General features: G+C 61.3%; 1 protein-coding gene across 2 annotated transcripts; it reads left to right on the top strand.

The window, feature by feature from the left end:
* Positions 1 to 290: 290 nt before the first annotated feature.
* On the top strand, positions 291 to 9,910 carry RNASET2 (ribonuclease T2). Of its 2 annotated transcripts, none has more exons than XM_040965368.1 (9): positions 291 to 451; positions 1,788 to 1,848; positions 2,432 to 2,484; positions 3,390 to 3,447; positions 5,556 to 5,626; positions 6,361 to 6,474; positions 7,833 to 7,878; positions 8,236 to 8,310; positions 9,315 to 9,910. In XM_040965368.1, the coding sequence occupies exons 1-9, from the start codon at positions 366 to 368 to the stop codon at positions 9,504 to 9,506; spliced, it is 756 nt and encodes a 251-aa protein (XP_040821302.1). In that variant the 5' UTR covers positions 291 to 365; the 3' UTR covers positions 9,507 to 9,910. The 2 variants fall into 2 exon arrangements, with proteins under 2 accessions (XP_040821302.1, XP_040821303.1); XM_040965369.1 differs by having other exon boundaries at positions 1,788 to 1,856; positions 2,437 to 2,484.
* Positions 9,911 to 17,138: the final 7,228 nt, after the last annotated feature.

Raw genomic sequence — 17,138 nt, 5'->3', positions numbered from 1 at the left:
AGCAAAGACCATGGCTGGGACACCTGCTCCTCCCGCCCAGTGCAATGACCAGCAAGCGGCTGCCCGGTTCTCTGGAAAGGACAACTGCTAGGGTGCAGGTCCAGGAGGGAACCCTACATCCAGCGGGTGAGGGGCCGGGGCGGCACCGGGGGCGTGTCCACGGGGACCGGACAGCACCGGGGGCGTGCCCATCGGGGCCGGGGCGGCACCAGGGGCGTGCCCATCGGGGCCGGGGCGGCACCGGGGGCGTGTCCACGGGGACCGGACAGCACCGGGGGCGTGCCCATCGGGGCCTTATCGTGGGTCCTCTCCGCAGGCGAGCAGGCGTGCGAGCCGAGGCCTGCGGCGTGTCCTGCGCCTGGGCCATGGAGCTGGGCGCCGCGCGTCTCGCGCTCCTGAGCTGCCTGGGCCTGGCGCTGCTGCTCCGGGGCGGGGCCCGCGCGCCCGCCAGGTGAGTGGGGTCGGGGTGGGCGCTCCCCGAAGTACCCCTTGACCTCGCGCCCCGATCGCTGGCCCCCCGCCCGCACCCTCCCCCTGCTTCCTCTTTCGCTTTCCGCCCGCGTGAACGCGGCACACTGTGTACCCAGCCTCGGCTTCCTGCTGGTGCGGGCTGGCGAGGCGGGGCCTCCCTCTGCGCTGGTTTTTTGGGTGAACTCTCCCCTCCTTTCTCTTTCCCCCTTTCCTCCCATCCTCTCCCCTTCCTCCGCTCCCTCCCCACCTGCCCTTTTTTGTTTGAGAGGCAGAGAGGGGATAGAGAGAAGGGGGTACTGGGGTGGGGGAGACACAGACAGATAGACACACTAATCAAATGACCTAAGGCCGGGGCTGGCTGGGCCAGGAGGAGCCAGGAGCCAGGCGCTTCTTCCTGGTCTCCCACGGGTGTGCAGGAGCCCGGAGGCTTGGGTCACGGTCGCGCCCTCGCGGGTGCGTTTAAAGAGAGCTGCACTCAGAGTGGAGCGCCAGGCTGCAGTTGTGCAGGTGCGGGAGCGTCACCCCCAGGACACAGCAGGCCCCTCCATACTTTGTGCAGGACCAGGCACCAGGTGTTTGTGAAAGGAATTTGTCCTGAGTTCAGCCTCAGCTTGAGCTGCCTGCCCGTGTTGCTTCCGGGTCCACAGCTAACAGAGTGGGGGTAGAACGCATCGGGGCCACGGTTGTAATCCTGCTTGCCTTGCACCTGATGAGGCCGGATAAAGCTGCTGCCTGTGGTGCCCGCCCTGGTTCCTGTCTCTGCTGCTCCACTTCCCATCCCCGAGGTACCCCGCGACCTCGCGCCCCGATCGCTGCCCGCCCCCCCCCCCCCCCCCCCCCCGCCCGCTAGGGTGCATCGCCCCATCCCGCTCCCTGCTAACGGCCTGGGACAGCAGCGGGTCGGCCCAAGGTCTCCATCCCCTGGCCCACGTAGGAGACCTGGAAGAAGCTCCTGGCTTCACCCCGTGTTGCTGTCCCTTGCAGCCATCTGGGGATACAAGAGCGGGTGGAGGACCTCAGGCTCTCGCTGAACCTTTCGAGTAAACAAGCAGATAGATGAAAATCTTTTTTTAAAGGGTAGGCTAGCTGCCATGTTCCTACTCTGATCATCTAACTAGAAACTCAGTTTCTGGGGCAAAATGAACAGCGTGCACTCGTTTTCGGGACTCCCATTTTCCCATTCCCACAAGAATCCCGAAAACTGCCTACCCAGTTATCTTAGGAATCAAGTAACAATAAAAGCAATGAACATCTGTAAAAGTTCTAGAATATATGCAAGTGTGTATGTCTGTATGTATTGTGATGTATTTTGACAGTGGCAGCCATGAGTGGAAAAAGCTGATTTTGGTTCAGCACTGGCCCACAACAGTGTGTGAGGTGAGTATGTCTGCCTGGGTCCCGTGGTCTAGGGGGCTGAGAGGAGCTGGTCATGGGGTCCTCAGGCCTGTGATCCTGGGGGAGGTCCCAGGAGTAGCTGGATCATGGGGGCCTCCGGCCTGTGATCCCGGGGGAGGTCCCAGGAGGAGCTGGTCATGGGGGCCCCGGGCCTGTGATCCGGGGAAGGGCCCAGCAGGAACTGGTCATGGTGGCCCTGGGCCTGTGATCCAGGGAAGGGCCCAGCAGGAACTGGTCATGGGGGCCCTGGGCCTGTGATCCGGGGAAGGGCCCAGCAGGAGCTGGTGACTTCACAGGTGCTGCCTGGTGCTGCTGGCTCACAGCCCGGACCTGCCCCATGCAGCTGTGGGTGTCTGGGCCCCATGCAGGGCTCCGGCAACCTTTTGTCCACAAGCATGTACTCTATTGTGGGAGACATCCGTTGTTTATAGCACACACACGTGTCTCCAGCTGTGGGCTGGACTGGATTGAGGCGGACTCGGCCTGGCAGTTCGGCAGGGCGTGGGCCGGGAGGTGGAGTTGTCCTGTTCAGACCGTGAGCTAACCTTCTCTCCATCTCTGCTAGGAGAGTAACGACTGCAGAGAACCCCCGGACTATTGGACCATCCACGGACTGTGGCAAGTGCTCCTTGCAGCGAGGGTGGGCTAGGAGCCAGAGGAGCTCGCTGACCTGCCTGGCAGCTGGGGTCCCAGCTGCTGCCGTACTGGTGCCCTTGCTGTGCCCACTGGGCCAGGCCCTGATTTTAGCCGTGGCCTTGCCAGCACCCCGATGCTGTTACTGCTTGCTCCTGGTTGCACGGGACGGTGACCGTCCACTTTAGGCTGCACTGAGGGGGCTCGGGGTACATGCGAGGGACTTCACATTGGTGCTTTTTCTTCCGTTTCTTTAGGGCCTGGTAGTAGTAAACGTGTAGTTACTGTGTGTTGTGTCGTGCGTTGCTCAGACACCAAATCCCATGTTTGGTTGTCCGGTTCCCCGTGTGCACACCAGCAAGGTCTGTGGCCGCGGAGGGCATGCTGGTGTCCTGCTGCTCCCGTGAGGGCAGCGGCCCCATTGGGGCCTCATGGGCACATGTGTGCTCCCATTGTAGCCCTGACTGGCACACGCATGTTCCTGTTCTGGCCCTCCCTGGCACACGCGTGTTGCACCGGAGGCAGGACCTGGGCCGCAGGCTCTCTTCCTGGCCCCTCGGTCTCTGGCTTCCGTGGTGCCCTTGGGGCCTTTCTGCTGTGTCCCCACTCCCGGGGTGACGCCATGGCTGTCTCGGTGGCAGGGCTGGCTCTGGGCTGCATGGGGCACCAAGGTCTGAACAGCTGATGGCAGCGTGGCAGGGGCGTTGGTGCTGAGCCCTGAGTGCGGACATCCTGGTTCCTCCCATGGCCCTGTGCCAGCTGTGTCCTGAGCCCACCCTGGAATAGGCACCACCCCCATGCCGTCCTCTGTTTCTCGCAGACTTGAGGTCGGGGTGACGGTATGCATCAGCCGCCCGTGACACCTGTCGTTGTCTCGTTTGCACCTGCAGGCCTGACAAAGGAGGGGACTGTAACCACTCGTGGCACTTCAACCTGGATGAGGTTAAGGTACAGCTGTCCGCCCCGTCTGCCTGGGGAAGGTGGTACCCGTGCATCTGCTGCATCTTGCTCACTGTGACTGGGGCCCCTCCCAAAGGCCCTGCTTCCTCCAGTGCTGCTGCAGGAACGGCCTCCCTCACTCACCCCGCGCCCGTACCGCCCGGCAGCCGAGAGCAGGCTGACCCGCTCACACGGGGCTCCCAGCAGCCCAGTGTCCCAGTCATTGTGCAGTGTGTGCAGTGTGGGGGGCAGCCAGGCACCCAGGGCTGGCCTTCCTCTGTAAGTGGGTGCGTTTTATGTGTGCTCTCAGCAGTGAGGCGGTGGCTGCCTGGACTGCAGCACTCACAGGACTGGAGTTCAACCTTGCATGTGCACACACATGTACACACAAACATGGGTAGAGTTTGCATGTACACACGTGTGCAGTCTACACATGTGCACGCGCCATGTGGACCTTTGTAAACAGACAATTCTACGCATATACACACACCCGTGTACTCAGGCCCGAATGGATGTATGTACACGGAATGACACATGTCTTCAGTACACACGTCCCCTTCCTGTGGACAGCCAGCCGTCTGGGAGGGGGCTGTCAACTGGCAGGTCTGGGGGCCACTGGAACAGCAGGGGTGCCTGCCCGCCCCTCCCAGGACAGGTCATGAGTTCCAGAGTTAGCATAGTGCTAACCCTGGCTTCGTCCTGTGCGAGCTGATGGGTTGTGTGTGAGCTAACGGGGGTGTGTGAGCTGACGGGGTGTGTGTGAGCTGATGGGGTGTGTGAGCTGACGGAATGTGTGTGAGCTGACGGGGTGTGCGAGCTAACGGGGTATGTGAGCTGACGGGGTGTTGTGAGCTGACAGGGTGTGTGTGAGCTGATGGGGTGTGTGAGCTGAAGGGGTGTGTGAGCTGAGGGGGTGTGCAAGCTGACGGGGTGTGTGAGCTGACGGGGTGTGCGAGCTAACGGGGTGTTTGTGAGCTGAGGGGGTGTGCAAGCTGACGGGGTGTGAGCGAGAGACGTCCTGTGTGAGCTGACGGGGTGTGTGTGAGCTGAAGGGGTGTGTGAGCTGACGGGGTGTGTGTGAGCTGACAGGGTGTGTGAGCTAACGGGGTGTGTGTGAGCTGACAGGGTGTGCGAGCTGACGGGTGTGTGCGAGCTGACGGGGTGTGTGTGAGCTGACGGAATGTGTGTGAGCTGAGGGGGTGTGCGAGCTAACGGGGTGTTTGTGAGCTGAGGGGGTGTGCAAGCTGACGGGGTGTGAGCGAGAGACGTCCTGTGTGAGCTGACGGGGTGTGTGTGAGCTGACGGGGCGTGTGCAAGCTGATGGGGTGTGTGTGAGCTGACGGGGTGTGTGAGCTAACAGTGTGTGTGAGCTGACGGGGTGTGTGTGAGCTGAGGGGGTGTGCGAGCTGACGGGGTGTGTGTGAGCTGACGGGGTGTGCGAGCTAACGGGGTGTTTGTGAGCTGAGGGGGTGGGTGTGAGCTGATGGGGTGTGTGTGAGCTGACGGGGTGTGAGCGAGAGATGTCATGTGTGTGCCCTTGGGTTGAATGACCCATCTGTGTGGTTACCTGCCCAGTCTGAGTGACAGACACGTGCCTGGTGGGGACCAGGTGCAGCTTGCAGCAGGCGTACTCTGCCGACTCCCACGCGCAGCTTTGGCAGGGCCTGGGGCATCGTAAGGCCGATGCAGGAGACGTGGAAGTTGGAGCAACCGGGACTCCCGTCGGTCAGCATGCTGGCGCTGCAGGTGGCAGATTCATCCACCAGTTCCAGCATTTCTAACGTCACTTTCAGAGCCGTGCTGGGTTTACAGGAAGATTGGAGGGGAGGCCGGAGCTCAGGTTCCCATGTTGCTTGGCAGCTGGCTGGCTGGCCAGCTCCCCCTGATGGCTGCCTGGGCTTGCTGGCTCTTGTGTGGCTCAGGAATCACAGGGCAAGCCCTCCCCAGCACGCCATCAGTCATCCCAGGCACACCTATTCTCCCCTGGCAGAGGCCCTGCCGGGGGCGTCTCGGGAGCATGTCCTGCCCTCGTCAGCACTTTGTGTGTGTGGGTTGGCCATCCCATGGACCTGCATTCTATCTCCACCCCACGGTGAGAGCTGTCTTTGACCCTGCAGGACCTGCTTGGTGAGATGAAGATGTACTGGCCCGATGTCCTGCACGCCTCCCCCAACCGCAGCCAGTTCTGGTGAGTCTCGCCTGGCCCCTGCAGGCTCCGGCTGCCCGGCCGTTGAGTTGCTCCCACGAGAAGCTGAACCGATCCTAGGCTAGGAGCCAGGAGCTGCCTTGGGTGCAGGTCCCACGGCTTGGGCCCTCCTTCACTGGGGATGCATCACTGCGGTGTGAAGAACGCTGCCTGGCAGAGCTGGGGAGACCAACAGTCAGGGCCCGAGCTCTCGTGCTGCCCAGCTGAGCCGGGGCAAGGGGCACGGGAAGGGTGGTGTGGCCGCGTGGGAGGCCGTGGGAGCGATAGCTTTCCCTGAGCTATCCCAACGGTGCCCATGGTCGAACAGCGGAGCCTTGGCTGGGTGGTGGGAGCCGAGCAGTGTACCATCTGTGCCCTATAAAACCCCTACTTCTCAGGCTATAAGGCAAAATACACGCTCAGAAAGATGGCTGTCCGCCACTCACGGCCAGCTGGCCTGTGTTCTCACAGACTCGGGCACCCAGACATTCGCAGGACATGGCCCTAGGGGCGCACATTCCGTTCTTGGAGGAGAAAGTGGCAGAGTTGTGGCCGTGGGTGCTGTCCCCGGGTCTGTGCAGCCTGGGTGGCCTGCATTTACCTACCCCTCGCTTCCCTCGTGCGTGGTAGCCATCAATGCTGACTGCGTCGGTGTGCTGTGTGGGGTGAGGCCTGGTGCTGGGCGAGGTGGGGCAGGAGGAGGTGCGTGCCACCCAAGGGTCTCCCCGTCCCTTCAGGAAGCACGAGTGGGAGAAGCATGGGACCTGTGCCGCACAGCTGCCGATCCTCAACTCCCAGCGGAAGTACTTTGGGACCAGCCTGGCCCTGTACCATCAGCTTGACCTCAACAGGTGGGTGCGCACTCAGATGGGCACCCTGCGGGGCTACACCGCCTGCCTCACCGCTGAGATGCCCCACATCCCTGTGAAGGTCTGGGCTGCGGGCACCTGGCCCCTCAACCCTGTCAGCATGTGCAGACAGAGGCTGGAGTCCTGCAGGCTTTGCAGCCGGCACCCAGTGGCGTGCAGCCTTAGCCGGGCCCCAGCGGGTCTGTGCCCACTGGCTGTCCTGCCCCTGGGGGAGCAGGAAAGGGGCTTTCATGCGCCTGCTCCAGGGCCTGGGGTCAGCCACCTCCCAGAAACCCCATGGGTCCATACCCTGGGAGTGCTCGGGGTAAGCCTGTTCCTGCCATGCCTAGGCATGACTGCCCTGCTGGCATGCTGAGTGTCCCTTTGTCCTGTGTGAGTGACCGCAGGAGACCAGGGAGCGAGTTTCAGACCACATGGCCACTCATGTGAAGTCATGAGGTTATACGCCTCTGCAATACAGCTGCTGTCCCTGCAGGATCCAGCTCTGGGGGGTGAATGAGTCCCCATTTCCAGACACTGCAGGCCCCTGGGCACTGTGTCACCTCCCCCATGGCCCCGGCTTCCAGTGTGGGTGATCACGGCAGAGACTGCCCTGCACCGAGGTGTCTGGGGTCAGGGATTCCCCAGCTGGCGCTGCGATTGGCATCTTGCCTCTGGTTCCCATGCCCGCTGGCTGCCCAGAGATGCCCTGGCCTTGGGAGGTCTGCTTGCCATGGACAGGCCACCTCGCCACACACAAGTCCACGCTGGCTCCTGGGTTCTGTGTTGTTTGGTGGGCACGGGACGGAGGGGACACTTATGGGGTTGAGGAGGGCTTGTCTAAGGGACAAGTCCTGACCAACAGCTTTGCCTGGGCAGTCTGCTTAGCAAGATGTCACCTGCATCCCATACGCATGCCCACATAGCCTGGGCCCCATGTGTGTGCCCACATAACCTGTGCCACATGTAACCTGTACCCCATGCATGTGCCCCATGTGTGTGCCCACATAGCCTATACCCCACGTGTGTGCCCATGTAACCTGTACCCCAGGCTGTGCTGACGCACCCCAAGCTCCAGCCAGCCCCGCCTGCGCCGTGGACATGAGCCACAGTTACGTGTTGACAGGAGCCAGAGGAGCAGGCTGAACTCGCCCTGACAATGAGACCTTGGCCCGTGTGGACAGTATTGTCTGTGTCCACTTGTTGGGAAGGAGGGGGCACCCTCATGGCTCCCACGTGCAGGGTGGGGGCTGCTGTTGCTGTGCCCCCTTGAACTGAGGGCCCTGGGTCCCCCCAGAAGTGCATCTGGAGGGAGGAAGGGGCTTCACACTGCGGCTTACGCTTCTCCCATTCCTTTGCAGCAAGCTCCTGAAGCTGGGAATCAAGCCATCTACCAACTACTACCACGTAAGTCCTGCGTGTGACTTCTCACCTGCTGCGGGTCCCCGGGCACGCTGGCCAAGTTGCTTCGTCCTGCAGGCCTGGGCTGGGGGGCACACGAGCCCCATCCCCACTTAACCTCTGTGCCACTCGCGTTCAGAGGGTGGTAAGAGGTTTGAGGGCCAGGCAGGGTGAAGCAGTGGCGACTGGCAGGAGGCTCTAGGGTTCCACTGCCTTCGGAAAGAGGCCAGAGGAATGGAGCCTGGAGAGAGAGATGCAGGGGGCGGCCTGGGGGAGCTGCCCCGTGCCGGTGGCTGTGTCCGCGGCTGGCTGGCTGGGCTTCCTGCTCCAGGCCACTTCTGACACACTTCCCTGGGATGTCAGCTTGCAGACCTCAGAGATGCCCTCACCAGGGTGTACGGCGTGGTCCCCAAAATCCAGTGCCTTCCACCAGAGCAGGTGAGGCATGCCTGCAGGGCCCTGTGGTGGAGCTGTGTGTGTGTGTGTGCAAGTGAGCACATGTGTGTCTGCCTGTCTTCCACGGGTACCCGTTCTGAAACAACCAGCAGTGCCATGACGTCCCTGCCAGGCCTACCCTGACCCCAACTCCACTCCCCCCACCCTGCCAGGCCCACCCTGACCCCAACTCCACTCCCCCCACCCTGCCAGGCCCACCCTGACCCCAACTCCACTCCCCCCACCCTGCCAGGCCCACCCTGACCCCAACTCCACTCCCCCTACTCTACCATGCCCACCCTGACCCCAACTCCACTCCCCCCACCCTGCCAGGCCCACCCTGACCCCAACTCCACTCCCCCCACCCTGCCAGGCCCACCCTGACCCCAACTCCACCCCCCCCACCCTGCCGGGCCCACCCTGACCCCAACTCCACTCCCCCCACCCTGCCAGGCCCACCCTGACCCCAACTCCACTCCCCCTACTCTACCATGCCCACCCTGAACCCAACTCCGCTCTCCCCACCCTGCCGGGCCCACCCTGAACCCAACTCCACTCCCCCCACCCTGCCGGCCCACCCAGCCCTGAGAACTGCGCCCCTCTGCCACAGCTGCATTCTCCTGTGGAAATGGCCCCTTTTTCTGAGGACTGGAAGCATCCATGTGTGGTCTGCTGATGGTGAGATGCGTGTGTGTGTGTGCAAGAGAGAGATGCATGTATGTGATCTGCCTGTATGTGGTGTGACGGCAGGATGCATGTGCTGTGTGTTTGTGTGTGGTCCATGTGGGTCTTGCATTGCTTGTAGCCTTCCTGAGTGCTGCCAGGCCGGCTGGTGAGCATATAGGGGTGGTGGAGGGGCCTGAGGTTGGGGCCCAGCACAAGGCTGCTTCTGGAACCCAAGCCCCGGGGCCGCTGGCTCTCCCGCCTTTGCAATGTCCTCGTGGTCTCTGGACCAAGGTGCCACTGGGCCATGCATTCTCACTCCGCCCTTCACGCCCTCCCACCAGGACGAGAAGGTACAGACCCTGGGCCAGATCGAGCTGTGCTACACCAAAGAGGACCTGCGGCTGCGCAACTGCACAGAGCCTGGGGATCCACCGCCCACCTGGCCAAGACTCCCAAGGGCGGCTGCGCAGGGGCTGTCAGTCTGTGAACTTGGCCCCGTCTTCTACCCCCCACCCAGAAAGGCCCCACGTTGATCCCCGCTGCTTGGAAACATCTCAAGAGAAATGCCCACTGTGCTGCTAAGCCCTGCCCTCTCCCACTCCTGCTGACGCACCTTGCCAGTCCCCTCCCTTGTGGCACCGAGTCTGCCCAGCTGGTGGCCTGGGTGGTCCCGGCTGCAGCCTAGGAGGGCTGATGGGCGCCTCTGCTCTTCTTGCTGGGGCCAACTGCCCAACTTCTGTAGAGACCCCTGCTGATGTGGCTGGCAGGTTGGGTCTGCTGGGCCTCCCCCCTTCCCCAGCAGGACACGGCCGATCCGGGCTCCATGCAGCACGCCAGCCCTGTCCCAACACTTGCTGAGCCCTGAGCTGCCACTTCCTGGGCTGTGGGTGCAGTGTCCCCACCCGCCCCCCATTATTAAACTCACTTTTGCAATACCCTACCTGGCTTCCACCCCATCTTGGTTCTTCCTGTGACCGACTGGACCCCACTCTGTCTCCTGTACTAACACTGGAGTTGACTGGATCCTCGGAGCGGCCACATCTTCCAGGGATTCATCTCTCGGGGAATCGACAGGCAGCTGAGTCCTGGTGTCTGCTGTGGCTGCCCTGAGGCCAGCAACACGAAGCGTGCCTTCCTCAGCCCTGGCCCTTGGCCAGGGAGAGCTGACAGACCCAAATGGTGCCCTGCACGGCTCGCTCCCCAGGAGTGCTGGCTGCCCAAAGGTTAGAGCCAGAGCCAGCCAGGGGCCTGTAGCTGCCTGTGCCCCGAGAGGCAGGACTGGGGCTTGGTCCAGGGCCTGGCCACTCTCCCTGGAAGCTGTGCCCAAGTTTTCTTCCCGCCCCCACGTGTGCCTGCTTTTGCCCTGGGTTTTGGGGATTTGGGTGTGGGTGTTTGTGGAGGGGCATTGTGGGAAGATGGGTGTGGAGTCGGCACATCTGGACTGCATGATGTCTTGCCGGCCGGGACCCTCACACCTCTGTCACTGGCAGCCCTGGGCCAGGGCTTCAGCTTCGGTGGCTCCCCCCGCCCACAGGCCTCCATGAGGGCACTGGCCATCCTCACCCTGGGGAAAATCCTGTGTTTAAAGCCGACCATTCTTTTCTGTAGAACACAGTTACTGAGAGCCAGAGGGGAGAGGGGACGTGAGAGGGCCAGGCCCGCAGGCTGGCAGGGGACGGCGGAGCACCAATGGCCAGTGGCTTCTGTGCGTCCTGGAGAGAAGAGTGGGCCAGCGAGGCCGAGTTTTAGGTGTTTGGTTATTCTCTGGTCTGGTGCTGAGGAGCCTTCAGTAAGCACGTGACCAGCAACCTAGAGCCCAGGAGATCTGGGCAGGGGCTCAGCAGCCAGGAGGGAGCCCAGCCCGGGAGCGCTGGCACAGCAGGTGCAACTGGCTCCACCCAGCTCCAACTCTTGCACTGGCACAGTGAGTGCCAGGCCAGGGCCAGGGCTTCTCCTTGGGGTGTCAGGGGTGGGACCCTCTGCCTGGCACTCCATGGGAGGGCAGCTGAGCTGGACACAGCCTTCAAGACCAGCTGTGCTGTGGCCTGGGTGGACAGCATGGTTTGGAAGGGCTGGGGTCCCGGTCAGGTGCTTCACCATGGAGAAGTGAGTCCTTTCTCCCCTGGCCTTCACCATGCTGAGAGCGGTCAGAACGGGCACTTCCTGTCCAGCAGAACTGCTCGCCTTTCCCCGCCGCCCTGTGCTCTTTGATTTGTCCACTCTGCCTGTCCTCATCCACAAAGCCTTTGTGGGTTGAGTGTCTCCTTTGCTTAGTTCAGAGCCCGATTGCACCCTGCCATGTGACCCTCTGAGGCAGCGGCCACTGGCACGGCCGGCCTGGGCTTCAGCTTTGTGCTGCCTGCCTCACAGCCTCCCCTGCAGTGCCCATAGCCCACGAGGGTCCTGGCAGCCTCTTTAGCTCAGCCCATTGGCTGCTCTCACCCAACCAGCCCCGGCCCTCTCCTGCCTCCTCCCGTGAGCAGCCGTGCTAAGAGCTTGCCACCTGCTGCCTTAGGCATTGCTTCCAGTAGCAGGATTTGCAGGCACTTTCCTCCAGGGCCACTGGTAACAGCCCTGTGCAAAGACTTCCTCTGGGGCTGCTGGTGTGGCTCAGCTGCCACTTCCGCCCCATCTGTATCAGCACGGGTTCAAGCCCCGGCTGTTCTGCTTCCGATCCAGCTCCTGCTGATGCAGCTGCATGACAGCTCGTGATGGTCCAGGCTTGTGGACCTTTGCACCTGTGTGAGTGACCCACATGGAGTTCCTGCCTGCTGCTTATCGGCTTGGGCCTGGCCCACCCCTGGCCTTTGTAGCTGGGAACCAGTGGATCCTTCTCTGTTCCCCAAGGAATGAGTGGGTTGGTGGGGATTCCACATCTCCACAGTCTCTTGAAGAGACCAGGACGCCAGCGGTCAGCCCCTCCCACAGGGTCCCGCAGCTCAGCCCACCACTCGGGCATCGTCGGTTGGGACTTGGGGGAACTGTCACTCCCAGCCCCTGTTCCAGGGCCAGAAGCCCCAGACCTGAGACATTTCAGCAGAGCAGCACAGCTGGTGTGCCTCATGTCACTATTCCAGTTTCTGAGTCATGCTGAGAATGGCAGGCAGAAGACAGAGCTCCCCTTCGGGGTGGGCCTCTGCCCGTGGCCTTGGCACCCTTGCTACATGCTTTGTCTGCCCTGCCCTGACTTGCCCCTTGGTGCAGTGGCTCCCTCTTGGCGAGCCTGGATGGGGCACTCTCCCTGCTTCCCTTTGGACACAGTGTAGACGCATGTGGCCGTGGGGTCCAGGGTGACCCAGCAGAGCCAGGATGGGCCATGGGATTCCTTAGTGCACACAGAGAGCGTGGCCCCCACCCACCCTCCATCCAGGAGCCACCCTGCTGGCCTATGCTCTGCTCTCAGGTTGAAGTCCTCTCAGCCTGGGGTCCCTGCCATGTCCAGAATGTGTCTGTCCAGATGCTCCTCCCAACCAGGGCATCGGGGGGCCAGGACCCCGAGTCCTCCTGCTGTTCTGCTGTGAGTGGCATCCTAGGTACTTGCCTGCACCTGCACAGCTGTGCCACGCTATGTGGGCATGCCCTGCCGCCCCTCCATGGAAGCCAGCTAGCCAGCCTGGGGGAGGCAGCCCCATTTTGGGAGCTCAGTCTCCTGCCTGAGACTCAGGCTGCATTCCTGGGCACCCCTTCAGAAGCCAGCCTACCAGAATTTCCTCAGACAGATCTCAGTCTAGTCCTGTGTCCTCCAGCTGTGTGGCTCCCTGAGCTGCAGGAGTGATGCGAGCTGATGTCCGGCCAGATCTGCCATTGCTTTGGGGCTGGGAATGGTTCAGTGACCTGGCAGTAACTTTCAGAGAAGGCAGAAACCCTCGGAGTGAGGGCGGGGCTGTGGGTGACACCTGTTCTCTCCTGGGTGACATGGCACTGTGGTTGGTTGCCAGGCCAGTGGCCCTAGGTGCACCGCGGCTTGTCTGCTTACCCCTTCCCTCCTCCCATGCTCTGCACCTCTGAGCTGGGTCTCACCTGGCTCCCAGGAGCCTGTAATATCCCCATGGTAACAAGCCACTTACCTTGTTTCTCACGAATGCTGTGGGTGGTAGCCGGGGGGGGGGGGGGGAGATGTCCCAGCTGGCTCACTGGTCAGAGAAGTCCAGGGCAGCGTGGGGGGTGGGGAGAGGAAGGTCCTTGGAGCAGGAGCTGGTGCAGAGGTGGGGCCAAGCCTTTTGGCACAGGAGGCTCAGGCCCATCCCACTGAGCTGTCAGAGGGGCAGGCTCAGGTCCAACCCATGAGCTGATAGAGGAGGAGGCTCACGCCCATCCCATGAGCTGATAGAGGGAGCAGGCTCAGGTCCATCCCATGAGCTGTCAGAGGAGGCTCAGGTCCATCCCATGAGCTGTCAGAGGGGCAGGCTCAGGCCCATCCCATGAGCTGTGTGAGGAGCAGGCTCACGCCCATCCCACTGAGCCGTGGGAGGAGGAGGCCCACGTCCACCTTGGCTCTTCTGAGGTCTGAGGTACACTAACTCTCAGGTTCTTCTTGATGCCTGCTGGGACGTCCACGCTGTTGTTTGTCCTTTTTCATTAACCTTGCGTTGACATTTTGTCTCCTGTGGGTTGAGTGGCTTTAAAATGTGAACCATCCTCGTATTTCGTAGGTTAGATCTTCCCAGGGGTTCTGTCATCTTTTAATTTTGGCTTGTACTTTTAGGTCATTCGTCTTTTTTTCTACTGGTTCATTTCAAAATGGCTGCAACAGCCTGGGTAGGACCAAAACCAGGAAGTAGGAGCTTCTTCCAGGTCTCCCTGGTGGGTGCATGGGCCCAAGCGCTTGGACCAGCCTGCTTTCCCAGGCCTCAGCAGGGAGCCGGGCGGGAAGTGCAGCAGCCGGGAGTTGGTCTGAGGTCCACGTGGGATGCCATGCACGTAGCATCTTAAATATGGTACAGAGCTAGGCCCGAGTATGTTTATTATTATTAATGTTAGAACTCATGAGGTAAATTGGACATGTTTCTGTCTGCCTCTCCCTGTCTAAAGCCTCTATTTGCTGAACAAATATAGGTAAACTGGAGTTCCTGCAGTCCCCAGCTGAGGGCTCGACCAGGGCAAAGCCAGCTGGGTCTCCGTCTCTGTCCCTGCATGGGTGGTGGGGCCCAGCTGAGTGCGTGGTGGTCTGCTGCCTGCTGGGAGCCTGCTGGGCCTCCAGCTGTCCCTGCATGGGTGGTGGGGCCCAGCTGAGTGCGTGGTGGTCTGCCGCCTGCTGGGAGCCTGCTGGGTCTCCCTCTTGGTCCCTGTGTGGGTTGGGGGGGCCCAGCTGAGTGCGTGGTGGTCTGCCGCCTGCTGGGAGCCTGCTGGGTCTCCAGCTGTCCCTGTGTGGGTGGTGGGGCCCAGCTGAGTGTGTCCTGGTCTACCGCCTGCTGGGAGCCTGCTGGGTCTCCGTCTTGGTCCCTGTGTGGGTGGGGGGGCCCAGCTGAGTGCATGGTGGTCTACCGCCTGCTGGGAGCCTGCTGGGTCTCCGTCTTGGTCCCTGCATGGGTGGTGGGGCCCAGCTGAGTGCGTGGTGGTCTGCCGCCTGCTGGGAGCCTGCTGGGTCTCCGTCTTGGTCCCTGTGTGGGTGGGGGGCCCAGCTGAGTGCGTGGTGGTCTGCCGCCTGCCGGGGAGACGAAGCAGAGCGGGGCTCAGTCCCAGGCGTTCTGCTAGGAGATCCCTGTCCACCCAGGGCTCATCAACTTGTTCTTTCTGCAACTTTCTCACACTGCTCATCTGCAGCCGCCTTCCAACACAGGAACTGAGGGCGGTGACCTTCCCTCTGAGAAGGGATAAGGCTGCAGCTGGGCAGAGCCTGCAGGGGGTGGCAGGCAGGTGCCCCAGTGTCGGGCAGGTGCTGCGTGCCCTGAGTTGGCTGTTCCTCAGCTCCACCCCTCCACCCGCCCCTGCCTGCCCGTGTCAGGTTCACATGGTAGCAGTCACATGAAAACCAGCAAGACAAGCAGGAACCAATTTGAGAAGTTCCTGCTTCCTAATTCTCAGAGTTTAGAGACAAATTCTGGACAGATGGTTCGTGAACATGTTGTGGGAAACACCGCGAGTGTCACAGCCGGTGATGCAACACGCAGAGGTGCTGAGTGTGCGGTTTGGAGCAGGATGGGCGGGAAGGCTGGCGGAGCTGTGGGTTTGCTTGAACCTGCTGCTTTAAGAAGCTAATCAGAGCCTTTAACAGGCTGTGGGCGCCTCTATTCCCTGCTCTCTTTGAAATGGATCCCGTTTCTTAGGCTTAAAATTCCCCGACCAAGTTCCATAAAGGCTCATCAGACCTTCTTTCAGGTTGCAGATGCTCACGACCTTAAGGCATGTGTCTGGGGAGGGGACCCCCCACCAGCCACTGCTCACCTCTGTCCACCCTCCCCCACAAGGGACCCCCCACCAGCCACTGCTCACCTCTGTCCACCCTCCCCCACAAGGGACCCCCCACCAGCCACTGCTCACCTCTGTCCACCCTCCCCCACAAGGGACCCCCCACCAGCCACTGCTCACCCCTGTCCACCATCCCCCACAAGGGACCCCCCACCAGCCACTGCTCACCTCTGTCCACCCTCCCCCACAAGGGACCCCCCACCAGCCACTGCTCACCTCTGTCCACCCTCCCCCACAAGGGACCCCCCCACCAGCTGATGCACACCCCTGTCCACCCTCCCTCGTGTTCATTCTTGTCCCTGCTACTTGAAGTCCACAAACCTGTGTATCAGCTGACTGCTGGCCTAAGGTGTGTGGACTGGTGGACGTGTTTCTGTCGCACTTCTCGCCTGGCTGTGTGTTTGTGCCACTTGTTCGCTTGTCGGTGTGTTAGTTTCTGTGCTCTCAGGTGTACATTGCATCTGACGCAGTAACACTGCTGTTATTCATTTTTGGTTTCAATGTTATAAATGACAATGAGATTTTGCTTGTAGTCCATGACAGCTATTTCCGATAGAATACACATGTTGGCCTGCTCCGTGTTCCGAGCCAGAGCCTGGTATGTTATTTAGGTGTGTCAATCCTTCAAGAACCTGTTGATTGGGCCCGGCGCAGTAGCCTAGCAGCTAAAGTCCTCGCCTAGCACACCCTGGGGCTCTGGCTATTGTGGTCACTTGGGGAGTGAATCATCGGATGGAAGATCTTCCTCTCTGTCTCTCCTTCTTTCTGTATGTTGCCAGAAATGCCCAGTGGGTTCTTTCCTCAGCTTAGTACAGAAATAAAAAGCTGGGAATCTGTTGCAGACAGAAAAGTTTATTTGCCAAGGGACCAGGTGAGCAGGGAAGGGGGAGGCACCCCGGGAGAGAAGGCCGGGAGGTGGGGGGCCTCTCGAAAGGGGAGGGAGAGAGACAGCAAAGGTTTGAGGAAGGGTCTGGGGTTTTAAGCCTTCCCTGACCCCTCCTTGTTGGGTGGGAACCTATAGGTAAGATGTTCCCCATTGGTGGTCTCTTAGGAAATGGGTGGGCAAAGCTGGTGCCACCTGCCTGAAGGTGTGGCCAAGACCTCAGCAGGCCTGGGTGGTCTAATGTATATTTGACTTTCCAATAAAAATAAAAACTCCTTAAAAAAAAAAAAAGAACCTGTTGATCTTAGTTATTGAAAGAGAGATAGAGACACGGAGATCTGCCACCAGCTGGTTCACTCCCCACATGTCTGCAATAGCTGGGCTGGCCAGGAGTCCTGCACCCAATCCAGGCCTCCCATGTGAGTGTGGGGGGCAGGCACTTGGGCCGTCCTCAGCTGCTTTCCCAGTGCGTTAGCAGGGAGCTGGGTAGAAGTGGAGCAGCCGGGACTTGAGCCTGTGGGGAGCAGGGTGGGAGGGGAGCAGCCAGGGCTTGAACCTGTGGGGAGCAGGGTGGAAGTGGAGCAGCCGGGACTTGTACTAGTGCCCATATGGGATGCCGGCACGGCAGGTAGAAGTTTAGCTTGTGCTGCGACGGTGCCAGCCCTGGGCACACACTCTTTTCTTGAGGACTTGGTGCTGACGAGAGGAGGACACAGAGAAAGGCTCCTTTGTCGTACCTGTGTGCACCGCCGAGGCCTCAGGGACCCATGCAGACCATCTGCTCCTTCGGCAGAGGCGCGGCTGGCACCGAGGGCGTCCGCTCCGCCTCCCCAGCCACACGAGGCAGCAGGTGCTGTGTGCTCTGCAGGCACAG

This window comes from Ochotona curzoniae, unplaced genomic scaffold (assembly GCF_017591425.1).
Source record: "Ochotona curzoniae isolate NIBS_2020 unplaced genomic scaffold, NIBS_Ocur_1.0 scaffold_3890, whole genome shotgun sequence".
Taxonomy (NCBI): domain Eukaryota; kingdom Metazoa; phylum Chordata; class Mammalia; order Lagomorpha; family Ochotonidae; genus Ochotona; species Ochotona curzoniae.
Note: the sequence above shows the minus strand (reverse complement) of the source record. Positions and strands in the feature narration are given on the sequence as shown.